Here is an 18734-nt window from a genome sequence, read left to right as displayed (position 1 = left end):
TTTCTGACCCAGCTCCTCTCAAAATTAAATCCCTCTTTTTTACCATCTGTAACTCAATGGAAGAAATGTGTGTGACCTATAAGTCTAATTCGATCAACCGTGCATCTATCTATCTATCTATCTATCTATCTATCTATCTATCTATCTATCTATCTATCTAACCTGTAGCCACTCTAAAATATAATCTCAGTGCGCGAGTAACTTATACGAACAATAAGATGCTAAACATCATCAGCAATTATTGTCAACATTGTAGGGGTAATTATTTAAATATCCTGCATTGGCCTTTGTGTTTATAATAATGGATAATACAAATTTGGTCAAACTATTTTGCCATTTTATTGTTTAGCGGTGTCATTGACGGTTTTTGTTTTATTTTTAAAAACGAATTAAACAAATTACAAATTAAAACGAATTAAAACTGTATCAAAAATAATAATCTGGTTATCCTTTAATGTAGCATGTTATTTGTTTCAAGGTATATGTTTGCTATTAAGAAAAAAAGATTTTCTCGCATTTCTGCCCGTTCGATGGCGAAACTAAATTGACATTTTATTGAAGTCTTTGTAACGTCAAGACTTTGATGATGCTGATTACTATTTCAATTTTGTATCTCATTTCATTTTTTTGTAAAGGGGTTATACTGTGGTTTACTTGTGAAGTCTAATCCAATCTGAAATCTGTTGTTTTTGTCCTGTCCAATCAGGGCGCACAGATTCCAGAGTAAACGGAACTCACGGGGAGAATTTGGTTGAACTTCATTGTTAGAGCTGTCACGCCAGAAAAGGCTTCTCCAGTGGTCCATTATAAAACCCCTGGAAAAGAGAGGGACGGGCAAGAGCTCCTTCAGTCTGCCCTCTTGGACTCTAACTACACACGCTTGTGCAGTGAAACAGTAGCGACACGTGAATTCTTTTCTGAAAACTCTTTTTTGACGAAAACGGTGCAATGATGTTGCCAAGTATTCTTGCGCCGCCTGCTATGTATCCAAACTTTCTGCGGCCCTCGGCCGGTCTTTCCTTACCACCAACTTTACAGTCGGCTTTTACCACGCACTCGAGTTTTCTGGTGGAGGACCTGTTGCGGATCAGCAGACCTGCCACCGTCATGCACAGGAGCATCCCGTCCCCGAGCGCATCTCCTCCGGCTACTGGAGCAACAACTTTGAATAACTCTTCAGTGCACGTCTCCATGTTTACGTCTTTGCCAAAAAGACCAAGCTCGCCATCACTTACCGGCAACGATCCAAATTACTTGAAATTTGGAGTGAATGCGATTCTCGCGTCAACACCACGAAACGGTAAGTTTCTCTGATTTTAGACATAATTATTTCATTCATTACTCACAATGCATACTTAAAATAAATTTCTATTATTATTAATTATGATTATTTTTATTATAACTGCCATATTGACAAAACCTGGATGGATCAGAAATGTCATCCATTCTTTGATAATATAATGACACTTCATCTGATTGTGATCCATTTTATTTTGTGTCACAGCCTCACCGCCACCATCAGTACAGAGCATGAGTGCAAAAACATTTCCCTTCCCTTGTTTTGACGGCTCATTCCACCCTTTCATCAGATCAGCATATTTCCCAGGTGGGTCATCTACACTATTGCTTGTCTCTGGCAAATTGTATATGTGCCATTTCTTAATTTGGTAAAACTGATGGGTCCTCAGAAGCTGCTTCCAATGCTGGAATTTGTCGGACATTGTGGAATCAGTCTCGCTAATTTGATGCCCTATTTAGCAAACGCAGTGACTGCTGACATTTTGCACCGCTTAACCTAATCCACAAATTAGCCGGAATTGTCATGGTCCAAATTTAAGGCGGGTCCACTCTCACAAGCAAACTGTTGGCGTCTCTTCATCGCTGCTTTTCCCACCGAGCCAGTGTACTTAGTTACTGATTGGCAACAATGCTTTCAGCACCATGACCAATTGGTCAGCTCCCTCCGGGCAGCCACACACAAACCCGTCGTTGACTTAAGCATGCTGCTGATAGGCATTTACCAGTCATGGACTAATTCCCCTATTAGCTTCTATTCAGTGTTTCAATATTCTCACAAGACCACATAGCGTGTAGGGAGTCGTCACAGGACGTCCCGGCAAAATTTTGGGTTTCACGTAGTAGCATGAAAATTGCTTAACATGGTATACTAGTGCTAATTACTGAATTCCCGAGCAATTTCAATTAATCATATAATAGTGAAAATGAGAATTGAATTCAAATAATCTTAACATGATGACCACAATGTTGGCTTACTTTAAATCTATTAAGTATACCCAAAAATAAAACCAATAAAAAGTGGCCTTATTTTGCGATAAGCTTCATGTCCATCACCCCAATGAATGCGTGCTACAAATAGTCTTTGAAAATGGCTTATAAAACGTTGTGAGGATCGTGCACTCATTCAGGCCAACGATAATAGACTGATTCCTTTCACGGCGGCGTGAATGCGTCAACAAAACAACTTGAGCAGTGTGAATGGCTTTTCGTGTCCATTTAATGAAAATATTTGGGGGCAAACATAGTCCCCCGCCATCAGTATTCTCAAAATGTCCCTGGCATGCCGTTGTGTTTAGTTTTAAAGTGTAAATCTCTTTTGTGGCCGTAATATATGGCTTTAGTGGCCTGTCCTAAGCCTTTTTCAGTCAGTTCATTACTACACAATTACCGTCCACGCTTCATTAGCACCTCTATCTTCCACTGGAGCGCTCTGAATGACTGCTCGCCCTTGTTACCATACCAATGCTTTTGGGAACCGAGCAATGTGCTAATTAGCTTCCTCGTTCCTTATCACTCAAACGGACTCGTTTTTATCAACATTAAAACGCAATATATACTTCCTGTTCATCGTTTGCTACTATATTTTAGTTTTATATTATGTTATAATGTATTATATTATTATATATCACAGTTTTACATAGTCTAATAGTAAAATTTGCCTCTGTTAATAGTTTCGTCTTCAGCAGTGCCAATTCCCGGAACTTTCACATGGCCGCTGACAGCCAGAGGGAAGCCGAGGAGAGGAATGCTTCGCCGGGCCGTTTTCTCCGACGTGCAGCGGAAAGCTCTGGAAAAGATGTTTCAGAAACAGAAGTACATCAGTAAACCAGACAGAAAGAAACTGGCGACGAAACTCGGCCTCAAAGACTCTCAGGTAGGATGATGATGTCCATAGGCCTGTTTATACCCTTGTTAAATGTCTGAAGTAAGCTAAACATGCTCACGTTTTGCTAACTCTCTCCTCAGGTAAAAATTTGGTTCCAGAATCGACGGATGAAATGGCGAAATTGCAAAGAAAGAGAGCTTCTTTCGTCAGGTGGATGCAGGGAACAAACCCTACCGACGAAAATGAACCCCAATCCTGACTTGAGCGATGTCGGGATGAAGTTTGAAAATGACTTGCTGAGAGAAGAAAGCCCGCGCGCGCCATTCTGCGAGTCTCGCGGAGATCACGAGCTCGTCCGCGACGCAGATTTACATTTCACTTCATCTTCCGTCTCGAGCAAGCACTCAGATTTCTCAGATTCAGAAGACGAGGAAATAACTGTATCATGATCACACAAACAAACTTTGTTTAGTTTATGCACACAACTGGAAAATAACTTTCAAATAATGGTCGTCCTTCTCTGACTTCTGGTCACTTGTTGAGGAGAATATTACTGCTGCGTTTTGGCAGCTTGTAAAATATTTCGTACGAATATTTTGAATACCTTTCTTCTTGATTTTAAATTGTTTTTCTATAATCTTAAATGCGTAGATGGCACATTTCTAACTTAAAAGTTTTATATTATTTTGTATACTGATGTTTTTTGTAAAGATGTATATATATGTGAAAATATTTTTACACATTAAAAATCCATACATTTCATTTGTGTCTTCCTTTCTTTCGCTTGTCAAAGGTTACAATGTAAAATCATATTGCACGTTTGTGGATTTTTTTATTGTCTCTGGGGTTTGATTTGAATGATCATTTGCAACTTCATCAGGCAATATATTAAAATCAAGAAAATATTTTAAGAAATATTTAACTTCCTACCTCAGATGACATTTTTTGTTGTTTGCACTATAATACTTAATTCTGTGTAACTGGAACCTGTTGTACACAAACGTGGACAATAACACTGCTTCATGTTCAAAGAAAAATATTTGGTTAATAGCCTATATTTATTGGTTCTTACTAACCCCAAAATAGCTGTTAGAAATCTAAAAAAAATACAAACCAAAGCTCGGGTCTTAGGAGGTTAAGGAACGTGTAAACATTTAATATATAGCCTATCTTCATAAAAGAAGTGAAAAAATACTTAAAAAAAAAAAAATTTTGGCTTGTGCTTTAGGTCAACTTCTGATTTTCAATTTCCCAACTTTTTAAATTGTCCACGGTTTGCCATGAATAAATGACAGCAACTGATATATTGAATATGAAAATTATTTATTTTAGAAAGTGTCAAATGGGAGCACTAAAATTTAGAATAAACAAACTGAACAGATAATAACAACTTTAAAAACTTTATCTTAAAGCCTAAAAAAGCCACTTAAAGGAAAAATATTTACAAAAATATAGTACAACTGAAAATATACAAAAACAAAATTCCTATACTCAACACCAGGAAATTCATATGGGAAAGTACAAACACTATTTCCTTCTGGTATTGCCTCATTTCATTATATTAACATAAACCTTCTCACATGTTTATGGACTAAATCTTGGCAGTATAGACACAATGAAACAATCTTTCTGTGCTTCAACAAATAAAAGAACAAAATAAAAGACAACATTTGACATTTTGCAAAGGGTCTTATACTAAAACATGTTCTGGAAACTTATAAAAAAATCAAATGAGTGAAAGCATAAAAACATTTCATTTTCTGCTTAAAATAACATGCAGTCATCCAAATAAAGATACCCTCAATCTATTTGGACCTCATGCAAATGTGTCATGTTAATGCTCCTGAGGGGGCCACTAGACACGCCAACCCTCAATTCAGAGTAAAGCACATCACACGCACCCATGGGCCAGACTTTTCTGAATACATGTATAACTACCCCCAAAGATATTCATTATGTATAGCCTTCAATGATATGCACAATAGAAAGGCATTACTACTCTCAATAAGTATTTTGGATAAACCCTTACTCTTACATAGAGGACTCTCACATTTAATGCACTTGTCCTTGAGCTGTAGAATTACAATTATTTTGAATCTACAAAATCACAGTTTTGTCTTTAAGTCTTCCTGATTTCAACACGAATGCAATGTAATAACCAGTGGTTGTTTTTTTTTTTTGTTGCAAAAATGAAAATGCAAGTTTTTACAAAAGTGCTACCACTGTTAATATTAATGGAATTTTATGAAATACCACACATCTTCTATAAAACCTTTTTTTTTCAATAGGATATTTATACATTTTTAAAGTACCAAAAACTAAAAGAAAAGCTGTAATATTAAGTTTTTTTGGAAAACTTAGTGTTGCTAGAGGTTTTTCTGCAAATGTCTATGATATTTATTTATTCATATTGTTTGGTGAACAGAAACAGTTGTTGACTAAAGTTTACGATAAATGTTAAATATTCTTTGAATGTAACAACATTGCATAGAGATGAACAGCTGTCTTGATAACTCATATTCGTGACGCTGCATAAAAAGAGGCACAAAAGATTCTCTAGATAACTTTCCAAAAAATCTTACTATCTTTGATATTTTTACTACTTTCCCAAACAACCCATTATGTTACCATATCATTTAATTATTAACACATGCTCTGTTGTTGCCAAAAAGCAACTACAATATAGTTAATATTATATCACATCAAAGACAGTGCACCATTTAATACCTATAGGGGTGGTTTCCCAGGTCGGGCTTATTCTAGTCCCAAAATAAAATGCATGTTTGATGCCTTAATTGAAAATTATTTGTACTCACGTATCTCAACATATATCAGTGTCATTGTTTTGTCTCAAGATGCACACCAGTATTTTTTTGTGTAAGCTATGTTTGTAAAAACTACTTAAATGTCCTAAAATAACTAAGGCCTAATCTTGGATTAATTAAAAAAACCTGTCCTGGAAACTGCCCCATAACGTCATTGCATTGTTTGCATTTGTATAACGTTACAAATCTGTCAGGTAGCACATCTTAGCACATCACAATAGTTGTATTTCTATAAAGGGATTGTTATTAAGCACCAATAAAGTTCACTAGTGCATTAGAGTCACCCAAGAGATCCAGTTTATAAAGTTCAGTATAAGATTAATTCAGTAATGAGAATAGAAAATAAGCAAATGCTGCTTGCAACAAGGAGCTGCATGAAAGGTCATTAGAAATATAACACATATAGTTATAGTATACTGCCATCTACAGTCCATTTCAGAAAATGAAAAGACCCTTACATGTGCTCTGATGTTTTGCCATGTTTATCAAATACAAAACTGATTCTCTATCATCAGATTTTCATTCCAGTGGATGTGCAATCCAGGTTTGTGTACCGCGTATGAATAATGATTTTTTTCAGGGTTACCAGCACCTTGAATTTCATGAACGTTCAGGGTTACCAGCACCCTGTAATTATATTCAAAAACAAAATCTAACATTAAAAAAAAAAGAGTCCTGGTCCCTAGTGTAGCTGAACTTGTGCAGCAAGGTGCTAGCAACACCCAAGGTCAAGGGTTAGTGAACATACATACTGATAAATGTACGCATTGAATTCACTTTAAAAGTGTTTGCTGAATGCATAAATGCAAATGTTATTATAGTTCACAGTGTAGATTCTAATGAAGAGTCCAACATATCATCTTGGTGGCTGTTGCTGGTTGAATCACTGTCATAGCTCTCTGTGCCTGTGCAGTGGGCCGTCTCCTTCAGTCTCATTAACATGTTCATCTGTGATCAAAAAAAAAAAAAAAAAAACGAGGTTATTAAACAGTAAATATCATTTTTAATCATGCAAATATGTACACGTCTTAATATCATTTGGATTTATATCGTACCAAAGGATCTTCCTCTGATTTACTCTGAGCTGGCTGTTTGCCCGGGCTGCCCTCTTGTGAAAGAGAGAAGCCATCGAACCCAACGTCTTCTGGCCGGAGGCGCAGCAATGAATGCCATTCGTGCTGCTGCGGGCTAGACGCCCAGGGGAAACTTTCCATCACCCATTTTGCCGGGTCTTCCCATGCTGCCTTACGCCCATACATCTGCAGAAATCACAGCGGAAGAGTTTAACCGAAGTGCATTTTTTTCCCTCATTCAGGGTGTCTATAAAATTGCAACATATGAAATGTATGATAAAAAGGTGGCTATACATGTAAGCCTTCTCGGACCGCCTCCAACATGTAGGGAATGATGGAATAGTTCCACAAGTCAGTAAACCACACCCTTGAACCCTCAACATCCATCGGACAGGAGAGAAAAAGGCGAGGCCCTGTGTAATAAAATACATTATTAACCCAAATATATTTGGGATTATTAAATAGTTCAATATTTGAGATTTAATTGTAAACATAATATGCTGTGACATACCAATTGTGACATCAGAAGAACTGTGTGTCTCCAGGAAGCGGTTGAGATGATGCCAAACAGACGGGATCCACTCGATAATTTTCACCAGCTCTCCGTTCCTCACGCGGCTGCTGATCTCCGTCTCCAGAAGCTTCCGGCGCAGGAATCGACCCAGAAATCCTTTCACTGGCTCAGTATGATTGGCACATAAAACCCATCTGAAACCGGAGAAACCAAATGTGAGACCGCTGACAAAATGTTAAATGCTCACTTATTTGTAAGTCGCTTGGATAAAAGCATCTTCTGAATAAATAAATGCAAATGTAAGACCAGTTTTATCCACTAGGGGGCCCATCAAGTGTCCCATTAAAGCAATGGGCATACATTTACCCATTTGACAGATGCTTTTATTCAAAGTGAATTACAACAGTGGCCGCCGGTGACTTCTTTTTTCGAGGGCGCATGATGCGAAGTCCGTCACAACATGTATGTAGCCCGTCTTGTGTGTGGTTCCTTATTTCAAAATATGTGTTCGGTGCGTCGAGTGAACCCATTGACATGGCGAGTTTTGTCAAAATAAGTGTCTTCTGCAGACGCATCTAATGGGTTTATGATAAAAAAGATGCTCGCGTTTGCCAGATACTCGCATAATCTCATGTGTATTCAGAGTTTACTGTTAAGGAGTGTCTTGCATTCATAAACGTGAAAAAAAAGTTTTGACGCGTGTGCAGCAGGCACTTATTTTGACAAAACACGTGATGCACATGGTTCACATGACACAACAAACACAAATTTTGAAAACACAAGCAACACACGATGCATATTTTGAATTTGCGCCTCTCGAAAGAGCAGTCACGATCCGCCACTGCATTTAAGCTATGCATTTTACACCCTGAGATTGACCCCATATAACACTATGACAGAAATGTTTTGTTTAATTCGCTAAATGGTTTAATATGGCACATAAACAACATGCACATGGGTCCAAATGCTGTACGGATTCAAACCATAACATGAATAAAATGGTACCTGAAATTTTGATGAAGCTGTAGGTTTGGAGTAGGTGAAGGGGTTTGGTTCATGGTTCCTATGATGTATGGACTGTGAGAAAATGATTGAATTAATTTTATGTTAAAGTTACCATGAAAAGCAAGGAATTAAAGCAAAATGACAGATATATAGGGAGGTAAATAAGTGAGATAAGTTTGCTCACCACTGATGATGCTTGCAGTGCAGCAGGCCATTGAAAATCTCTCCTAAGGAAGCGACGTGGTGCAGGTTGTCGAGGATAAGCACCACAGGCACGTCTACAAGCGGTCCACTGTTTTTACACTGCTCAGCCAGATTGGACAAGTACTGCTTCAGCTCCTAGATTAAAAAAAATAAATAAACATTATCTCTTGTTACTGGAACCTTATTATTTTAAATTGGGTCACACTTTACAGTAGGTTTGTATTTGTTATTGTGAGCTATTAACATAACAGAAAAAAAATCAATAAACAATACTTCTTAAGCAGTTAATAATCTTATTTAAGGTTACTTGCAGCATGTACTTTTCAAATTAAAAGTTGTAATTGCTAACATTAGTTAATGCACAATGAACTAACATAACCAACTGTATTGATTAAAGAGTTTAGATGCAAAACCCTATAAAGGCGTCTGACGTGTTTTCCTCTAAATGAGCATTTTTTCCTCAGGCTCTTATGTTTTAGGTTCAGTCATTTCACTTTAATGGCAATGTAAAGGTTATTAGTCAGTAATTATAACAGCGTTCAGCGAATTTGTCAGCAAATCGCTATTTCTAATTTCCTTAGGTGGGGATAAAGCAAAGGTATTTGATGAACGTATAATATGTGCCGAGAGCATTTAGTTAATTTCATAATCGCATTTTTGGTGGCATGTAGTCCTTTTTGGCATTCAATCTTATTGTAAAGTGTAACGTGTGCTAAACTAAATATGTCGGATACTTTAAAATGATGCTAAGCAATTAAACCCTGCTGATTTTGTATTTAGTGTTTGAGATTAGCGTGTTAACTGTTTCCCCACTATTGACGAGTTATCTCTCAATTAAGAGAAAATGCTTCCTTGACAATGATTAGTCCATATTTCTGCTTATATCCACTAGGTGGCGCTCTTAACCAACATATAAAATTCAGCTTTTTGCTCAAAATTTGGTATTTTTGAAGAAACCTACTCATATTTGAGAGGTGATAAAAAGAGAACGACTGGATCAAATTTTTTTGTTTGAAAGCAGAAGGTCTGTTCTATTATTTGATATATTGTATGTTTATAAGACCTGAGACCTGCTGTGTCCACATACGTGGACATCACATTTTTTGTCATTTAAACCATAATACTTAAAGGATTGTTCCATTTTCTTAAATAAACAAAAAAACAGATAATTTACTCAACATCATGTTATCCAAAATGTTGATGTCTTTCTTTGTTCAGTCCAGAAGAAATTATGTTTTTGAGGAAAACATTTCAGGATTTTTCTCATTTTAATGGACTTTAATGGACCCCAACACTTAACAGTTTTAATCCAGTTTAAAATTGCAGTTTCAAAGGACTCTAAATGATCCCAAACGAGGCATAAGGGTCTTATCTAGCGAAACGATTGTCATTTTTGACCATAACTTCTTGTCTTCCTACGGCTGTGTGACACGCCAGCGCGACCTCACGTAATTGCGTAATGCTGTGGAAAGGTCACGTGTAACATATATGAAACGCACATTTGCGGACCATTTTAAACAATAAACTGATACAAAGACATTAATTAGGTTCATTCGACATACAACAACGTCGGAACGGTCCTCTTTCTCCACACTTGTAAACACTGGGGCGTAGTTTCGCATACGTCATCCGTGACCTCTTGACAGGATGCCGTATTACGTGAGGTAGCTCTGGCCGAGACAGACGAGAAGTTGTGGTTTAAAAGTGCATATTTTTTATTTTTCATGGCAAAAATGACAATCGTTTCGCTAGATAAGACCCTTATGCCTCGTTTGAGATCGTTTAGAGTACTTTGAAACTGCAATTTTAAACTGCATTAAAACTGTTAAGTGTTGGGGTCCATTAAACTCCTTTAAAATTAGAAAAATCCTAGAATGTTTTCTTCAAAAAACATCATTTCTTCTCGACTGAACAAAGAAAGACATCAACATTTTGGATGACATGGTGGTGAGTAACTTATCTAGATTTTTTTCAAGAAAATAGACTAATCCTTTAATTCTATGTAACTGGAACCTGTTGTACATAAACATGGAGATTTACACTGCTTCATGTTTAAAAAAAAAATTTGTTATTTTATTTATTGGTTCTTCCTAACCCCAAAATAGCTGGAAGAAACCTGATAAAAAAGACAAACCAAAGCTCGGGTCTTAGAAGGTTATAAGAGAAAATTAAAGCATTAAAGTTTTTAATGATGAAGTAGCTCAATGGTTCAACTGACCTTAGTAGTTTTATTATCAACATTGAAGGTGGTAATAGCTTGATGTTGTAGCTGCTTTCCCTCTTTTAGCACCATGTACTCGGCCAGTCGGCTGGCCAGAAAGCTTTTTCCTGTTCCCGAGGGTCCTGAGAAGATGATACGTCTGTGCTCCTCAAGCTGAGATATGTATCGCTGCAGAACGGGCTTTGGAACGAGCGTCTCAAACGCCAAACTGTCCTGACTGTTGAGGGAGTCTGCAAATGGGAACAGTCACTTTCAGACCATTTGTTGGAAACTGGTGCGGCACTCTCGCACAATACCATATCAATTTCTATTTAAAGGAACAGTTCAGGTGTTCGTACAAAAGCATCAGACAGTACCTTTCAACTTAACAGTGATGGTATCACTTTCTCCCACAAGATAACCACACGGCAAGAGCTCCGGTGTTTCGGCATCACTAGTGCGATGAATGTCTCCAATGCTATATCCTAACACGCTGTCAGTGTTTAAACCCAACTGAGTCACAGGATCCACACACATTATGTATTCCTATGAAGTCCAATACAACACAGTGATTAAAGCCTTATATAAAATAACAGCTCAGTTGTAAAAGTAAAGCGCTGTTGGCAAGGTGAATTTGTACCTTAAAGAGGCGCCTGACTACACCATCAAGAACGTCCCATTTGGTTTTCCCACTGACACCAATGCAGCCCAACAGGAACTGGCAAGGTCTGCATTCCTGTAAAAACAGTACAGAGATGTTTATATATACACAACACGAATTTGACCACATGAGGATTTTAACAACTCTCAAGTCGTACCTCTTTCCACTGAGCGTCTTTTTCCAGGCTAACCACAACTTTTACATGCTGTCCCTCTTTCCAGGAAGTACCATCTCCGCTGTCCTCCAACAACATATCTATAAAAGCCAAAACAAATACATATACACAAATGAGGCTTAATAATAACAACGTATTGGTTTGCAGAAGGCTTATGAAGAGAAGTTATTCATACCCAGGCTGGTGGATTCTGTAAGGCTCAGTTGAGAAGATAAACCCACAGATGATGGAGAGATGGACACCTGAGATGGAGCTCTGCTACTGCTGCCCCGGCTCTCCAACTTCAACCGGTCGTTCTCCACTTTTAGCCTTTCGATCTCAATCTGTTAGTGTAAAATGACTAAGTAAACCACAATTAACCTTAATAAACCAAAAAAAAAAACCATTGTGGTAAGATGCTTACCTGCATGCGGTTCATGGACTCTCGCAGCTGGTCCAGCTGGTGGGCGGAGCTAAGAGCCTCCAACCTGATGTCGGTCAGTTTCATCTCTTTATCTCGCAGTTCACTGCGTAACTGCATGACTGTTTCTGCATCGCTGTCCATGCACTCGGAGATCCTTTGACATGGTCGGCATATTGGAGCATAAATGATTGATTTGAAACGATACTGAAATTTTACACTTTTTAGTCTTAGTTCATTGCTTTAGATTGAAAAAACAATCAAATAATGGTTAGTGGTGAATGTGAATTTTCCATTAATGATCTGTGAAAGTAAAATCAGTCAGATAAATAATTTTTTACCAATTAGGGCACACGGTTTAAACCGGTTACGTGGTAGTATTGGCTATGTTTGTAGTCATTGGTCGAAAGTCTGCTCTTATATTGGGATTTGATTATCAGAGATTAAGGAATAATAAAGTAGGGTTTCCTATCGTCTATTTTACCGTGCCAGAGAGGCAGACCTCATGGACCGGCTGCTACTGCCCCAGCCGTGCCCATACGCAGGCAGAGAGGACAGCTGAGGACTATGAAAACACATATGTGAACCGAAAGGATAACAAATGCATAAGGTGCTTCAATACAATAAGAGTTGCTTGGTAACGGCAGATACGGTAGTTTGGGTGAGAGTAAAACAAACACTATTGTTTATAACGGGTTATATTTAAACTCCACCTCGCTCTAGACTAAATCACACTGTAAATGGGGCTTGTCGATTATAAATTCTTCCTCTCTCCCGAGACAAAGCTCAAAACATTTCCACAATATTAAATGCTTAGTACACTCTTGGTTAAAGATGTGCTGTTTGACCCAGCTTAAAAATTTCCTTATGTTGTGTTTTGGATCAAACTTCCTTGGTCAACAAGTTTTACCAGAAAGATCATGTTGGCAGACCAACTGGCCTGGACCTAAAATAAATTCTTGGTTGTTTTTTTCAGCAGGGCTTGCAGAGCTTAGTTGGTACCAGCAAAACCTCTGGCTAAACCTGTAAACATATAAAACAGGTGTTTAGGAGAGAGCGGACGTGGGAAAGACTTACAGGGAGCTGGAGTGAGAGTTGCGTATCATTGGTGAGGAGCCCATCGAGCCGTTATAAGGGAGTTTAGGTGAAGATGGCAATGAAGAGTCGGCCATTTCCTCGATGTCCGAGTGAGAAGACGCCGATTTGGGAGACTTTTTCTTCCCGAATGCCTGTTTAAAGGAGCTTCGTAGCTGTGAAGAAAACAAAGTGTAACTAAGTGACCATCTTGCTTTGATGCACCAGGAAAGTTATGACATATTTATCTTCACAAGATATAAAAACCTCATAGTTTTGCCTTATAAGCCGGCTTTTCGCTGTACATGACATTCGGACACGACTGTCGGAGTTCGCCCCCTAGTGGCAGTTGTAATGAGATTTCAGTTTTATTGTAAATCTGTGCCTACATGGGAGAGACGCTTATTCCAGTGAATATTCAATCTACAAATATTCAACATGGTGAAATAAAGAAATGAATGCAAATGAATAAAACAATAAACAGCTATGCATATATGACAAAGACCAACAGTATTTTTGGAGAGAATATATGGAGAAAATAATAACGTATAAATATTATATTCTTATCAGTTACCAATCTTTTAAAGGATTTAAGTGTTACCAATAAAGTTAAACATAAAATGATTCATCATTTTCACCTCAAACCTAATGTTTTGATTGGAATACACCGAAATGCAATCACTTTGGGTCAGACGTGTAGTCGCATGACGTGTAGTCGCACAAGTTCAATTTCTGTAACGCATCCAAAGCTCAAATCGGATCCGAAAATTACGCATCTGCAGGTGGTTGGCACCCCATGTAGCCCCCTTTGCGACTCTCTCCGTAGGGAATTAACAACTTCCGCTTTATTGTCCATCATTTGTTGTGTGCAGTGGAAAGGCGGCTTTAGTTCTACAGCTATGCATGTTTTTTTTAAGACCATAGGCTAGTGTAACTTTTGCTTATATATATATTTATACACACCTTTAAAAATAAAGGTGCTACATGATGAAATAAAATAATTTTTTTTGGCTGTGTGGTTCCATTAAGAACCTTTGACTGGTTCTGGGGAACCACTGTATTTTTGTAGCACCTTTATTTTTAGGCCGAAATGAAAGAAATATGCATTAAAAATGGAAAATGGAAATGTTAATGACTCGTCATGCACTACACAAATGTATGCTCTCAATGTTAGCATATTCATGTGATCTTTGAAATTACATATGAAATTTCAGCACTATTTTTTAATATCTTACCTCAGATACCTGTACCATGACATGAAAGCGTAAGGAAAAATAAAAAATAAACATTTCAGGACACCATTATCAGCTAATATTCAAAAACTCTTATTATAAGCAGAGTTCACATTAGAATATAATCTAAAAATGTCTAAAGATTTTGAGGGGACACAGCAAGCCAACAGCTAAATCCATCTAAATATCATTTGGTCAGTATAAATGTGCTGATATATATAGCATGAGGGAATTTACTCATCTACTGAATAACCCACAGCAGCGTCGCATGATCTACATCCTAGTCACCATCAACATAATAGCCCAAGACCAAAACATCAACACTACAATGTAAAGGTTAGCGTAGTACATATTTATCCTGCGTTGTCCCTCCAACACACGACACAGTCTGAGGGCGGGACGACAAATTAATTCATAGATTGTTGAATGGACAAACGAACAACACAAACTCTTGAATTACACACTATTCACTGCATTTGACAAGCATGTATTATGAATTTTATCCAATTGGATTATTTTTGTTTTTATGTTTGTCACATGCAGAAAGTTAACACTAAGTTGGTACATTTGCTAACAAAAAAACACATTTTCTATAATGAGGTATTCACCTTTCCTCCAGCACATGGAGACTGATGACATCAACAAATGAAAAAGAAACATCAACACTGTCAAGTTTTAAATGGTTTGACTTAGCACTGATCTGAATACAGATTATAAAACTAAGGGTGGCACAATTATTCGAAAAACTAATAATCGTCTCAATTACAGCTGTCCATTTGTGCTTATTTCTGTGCGTTTTGCCAGTATGTTTGAGCCCCAAATTCAGAATCAAAGATTTTAAAATGGATAAATTTGATGTGTCTCTTAGACATTTGTTTTGGATTTTTTACCAACTCCCATAATTATTTGTTATTTACATTATATTATTTGGTTTCAGATGTTTAGAATTGTTCATGCAGTTGCTTCACAGAAAGTTATAAAACATAACTTCAATGTAAAATCTTATAATTCAACAATAATAACCGCAATTACAATATCAAAGCGAATAATCGTAATTTATGATTACGTAAATGAATCGTGCAGCTCTAAAAGTCACTCAACTCTGCTGGACAATTTCAACGTAACTTTTCAAACCAGAAGAATGAAATGGCACCAAAAAGCGGAAAAAATTACCACTTTGTAATATCATTTGTGACAGCTATTACTGTTTTAAATGATGTGCAACACATTTATAATCGTTAACATCTCTAAAAATGTGTTGTGGACCTTCATGACCCTTTAAACCAGTCTAAAGCCCGGGGAACATTGCACGATTATTGGCTGTCCCAGACGAAAGATTGCCATCATGAAACAATCGTAGCGATTTCTGTGGTCCTATGTCGTACAGTGAGAGAGGTTCAAAGACGGACGTTTTCCCGGTTTTGCGTCCAAAGATAGCCTATGATAGTTTTCTGACAGTGTCAAAAATTCAGCATGATCACCGCACAGTGTGTTTGCTGCCACAATCTGCGTACCGGTATTTGTTTACCACTAGTGCATGCTGGTGACATTGCGCTAACATGTGACGCAGCCGTCGAAGCCTCCGTGTTATCATCGTACAGTCTGTATGCTTGTCGTACCCAAGATTAAACGATCCATGTCACACAGTGTGATAAGGTAATAATGATCTGATAGGAGTGCAAAAATCCTGCAGTGTATTCCAGGCTTAAGCTGGTTTAAAGGGTCTAAAGCTTGGGCAAAATGGGAAAACAGCTAAACCAGGCAAAAAGCTGAACCTGAATTAGTCTTTGTAAATATCGACATTTACGAAAACAAGAAAAGAATTATCCATTCTTTCAAATTGAAAAGGTGGAACATTTACCCAGTTTTTCTTCTTTTTCTTGTTCTTGGCGTCCAGCTCCAGGTTGCTGCCGATGCTGGAGTGGCTGGTAGCACTGGTCATGCTGGAGACGCTGTCTGACGATGGCTGCCTGTGGATCTGCATGTCTCGCTGGGACTGAGGTGACCCGTTGACTGAATCTATAGATACTAATGGAATAAAAGATAAACCCCAATCAAAAATGTTATATACATAGTGCTATTTTTAAAACAGATTTACAGAAAAATCATGCCTTTATTTATTCACCATAAATAAAGGAAAAACCAGAAAACATTACAGATCTGTAAAAACCCAGCTAAGTCATATTTTTTGTGATTTACTTAAAATCTTCCTAGATAATGTAAAGATCATTCTGTGACAATATAACCTTAATATCTATAGATATCTTTAGTACTGACTGAGTAAGGCCATGTCAAAGATTGAAATCAATGTGTAAGACTTTAGCCTGAATTTAACAGACAGGGTTCACACATGAAGTATTGTAAAGATCAGGGGTTTTCAAACTTTTTGTGTGTGTGGACCACTATTTGTAATCAAGAATTTTTGCGGACCACCTCATAATACTTATAATAAAATATGTCTACACAAAGTCCTGAATATATCTGCACCCCTAAATAGGGTTACTAGCACTAAAACTATAACTGGCCATCACATCAGTACAACAGATTCTTAAAACAAAATATTATTTTATATTTTATTTTGCCTTTACACGGACCACCTGCAGTACCCTCACGGACCACTAGTGGTCCGCGGAGCACAGTTTGGGAATGGCCGGTATAGATTATTGTATAGTTATAAAATTTGCTGTAATATATAATTTCTCATTTTGTGTCACCTTTACGGTTGGAGTCTGGCATGTTCATGACTCCATTGATGGTGGCTTGAGTCATTGTGTTCTGTTTCTTTAGGAGTTCAATGGTCTTTCTCAATTCATTCAGCTCTGCGTCCTACAAAAGGTTAGAGCGATGTCAACACTCATATCACATGCACATCTGTAGGGACTTCACTATTAAAAATATAGTTTATATATAATATAATATCATTTTGACCATTTATGAAGTTGAAACACATTTATATTTAAAAAAAAAAACATTATGAATGATATTTTAGGTTTACTGAAAATTGACTGCAACTACGCAATGTATAGGTAAAACCCAACACACCCACACACACAGGTTGCTTTTATATAAAGATATCCTTATGATTATAATCTGTAAAACTCAAAGTATAGTCCCGTTTTTATGCATACACGCGGGTCCACATACTGTGCGCGTGACAGAAATTTCATCATCAGAATAGTTTGCGCGGGTTTTTGTAACCAAACGTATTTTGTACATGTAGGTTGTGCATGCACGCGTACATGAGAATGTAGTATGTTGCCCAGGAGATGCATTGCATTTTGTCGTAATGCGCATGCGTCAAATGTCTATGTACACTACAAATAAACTATACTTAACTTTGCAAGAATGTGCATTCTACCCCGGTGTGTATGTTCACCTTTCGCCTTAAAATTTTTATTTTTTTTCTAAAATGGTAAAACATGATTTATGTCTAAACCCTATCCATGTTAAATAACTACTCCAGATGTTTCCAAAGGGAGGTTTTGACAGCACACTCACACTTACCTTCTGTTCAGCTGTCATACTCAGACTCTGCAGTCGGATGGTCATGTTTCCTAAACTTTGCTCGAAAGCTGCCACAAGGTGAGCCTGGAGATGCATACAAAATATTTTCACTCACAAGATAAATCACTTTTATATTTTACAAAGCAACAGCCATACAAGGACAAAGACTCAAAGTTATAGAATTAAACCAGATGCTGAGCAGTCAACTAAATTATGATCATATTTCTGTGTCAGTAATGTATCCCAGGGCGCCAACTATGTCTGTGTGTGACCGGACTGTATGATAACATGTTGTAGCATGAGATGTGCCATCTAAAGTATACAAAAGCAGATTTATGTACACCGCGCAAAAGTTGCAAAATGCCACCATTAGGTTTGTTGTTTCAGCATACAACAATACGTATAAAGATATATTTATTTCTCAGTCTCTTTATTAGAATACTTAGAAATTATAGAATATATTATATATTAGAATATAATTAGCCTAGCCCCATTCATTCCTTAGGATCCAAACAGGGATGAATTTAGAAGCCACCAAACACTTCCATGTTTTCCCTATTTAAAGACTGTTACATGAGTAGTTACACGAGTAAGTATGGTGGCACAAAATAAAACGTGGGGATTTTTTAAGCAGATAAAAAATTTGCAGCACTTGCGCGCCGAGGCCAAAGTGCTGCAAACTAAGTTCTCTTTTGCCATACAATATAGTTCTCACTTTTTGTCCGCTTAAAAAATCGGCACGT

General features: G+C 37.3%; 2 protein-coding genes across 7 annotated transcripts in view; one reads left to right on the top strand and one right to left on the bottom strand.

The window, feature by feature from the left end:
* Positions 1-764: 764 nt before the first annotated feature.
* dbx1b (developing brain homeobox 1b) lies at positions 765-3838 on the top strand. Of its 3 annotated transcripts, none has more exons than XM_065273584.2 (4): positions 765-1300; positions 1505-1606; positions 2985-3172; positions 3265-3838. In XM_065273584.2, the coding sequence occupies exons 1-4, from the start codon at positions 949-951 to the stop codon at positions 3571-3573; spliced, it is 951 nt and encodes a 316-aa protein (XP_065129656.2). In that variant the 5' UTR covers positions 765-948; the 3' UTR covers positions 3574-3838. The 3 variants fall into 3 exon arrangements, with proteins under 3 accessions (XP_065129656.2, XP_065129655.2, XP_065129654.2); XM_065273583.2 differs by having other exon boundaries at positions 2982-3172; XM_065273582.2 differs by having other exon boundaries at positions 768-1300; positions 2970-3172.
* Positions 3839-4430: 592 nt separating this feature from the next.
* Positions 4431-18734, bottom strand: part of nav2b (neuron navigator 2b) — an 89689-nt gene continuing 75385 nt past the window's right edge. For all 4 annotated transcript variants that reach the window (XM_073813413.1, XM_073813415.1, XM_073813414.1 and 1 more), the window contains 16 exons: positions 17992-18075; positions 17202-17313; positions 16349-16515; positions 13259-13431; positions 12185-12338; positions 11957-12104; positions 11764-11861; positions 11586-11681; positions 11323-11491; positions 10964-11196; positions 8726-8880; positions 8542-8613; positions 7534-7730; positions 7317-7435; positions 7005-7208; positions 4431-6897 (listed from right to left, as the gene is read on the bottom strand). In XM_073813413.1, the coding sequence (XP_073669514.1) occupies positions 6772-6897; positions 7005-7208; positions 7317-7435; positions 7534-7730; positions 8542-8613; positions 8726-8880; positions 10964-11196; positions 11323-11491; positions 11586-11681; positions 11764-11861; positions 11957-12104; positions 12185-12338; positions 13259-13431; positions 16349-16515; positions 17202-17313; positions 17992-18075 (2307 nt within the window). In that variant the 3' untranslated portion in view covers positions 4431-6771. The remainder of the gene's footprint in view (positions 6898-7004; positions 7209-7316; positions 7436-7533; positions 7731-8541; positions 8614-8725; positions 8881-10963; positions 11197-11322; positions 11492-11585; positions 11682-11763; positions 11862-11956; positions 12105-12184; positions 12339-13258; positions 13432-16348; positions 16516-17201; positions 17314-17991; positions 18076-18734) is intronic.

The sequence above is a fragment of the Paramisgurnus dabryanus genome, chromosome 23 (genome assembly GCF_030506205.2).
Source record: "Paramisgurnus dabryanus chromosome 23, PD_genome_1.1, whole genome shotgun sequence".
In the NCBI taxonomy this organism is placed as follows: domain Eukaryota; kingdom Metazoa; phylum Chordata; class Actinopteri; order Cypriniformes; family Cobitidae; genus Paramisgurnus; species Paramisgurnus dabryanus.
This window is presented reverse-complemented; position numbering and strand designations above follow the sequence as displayed.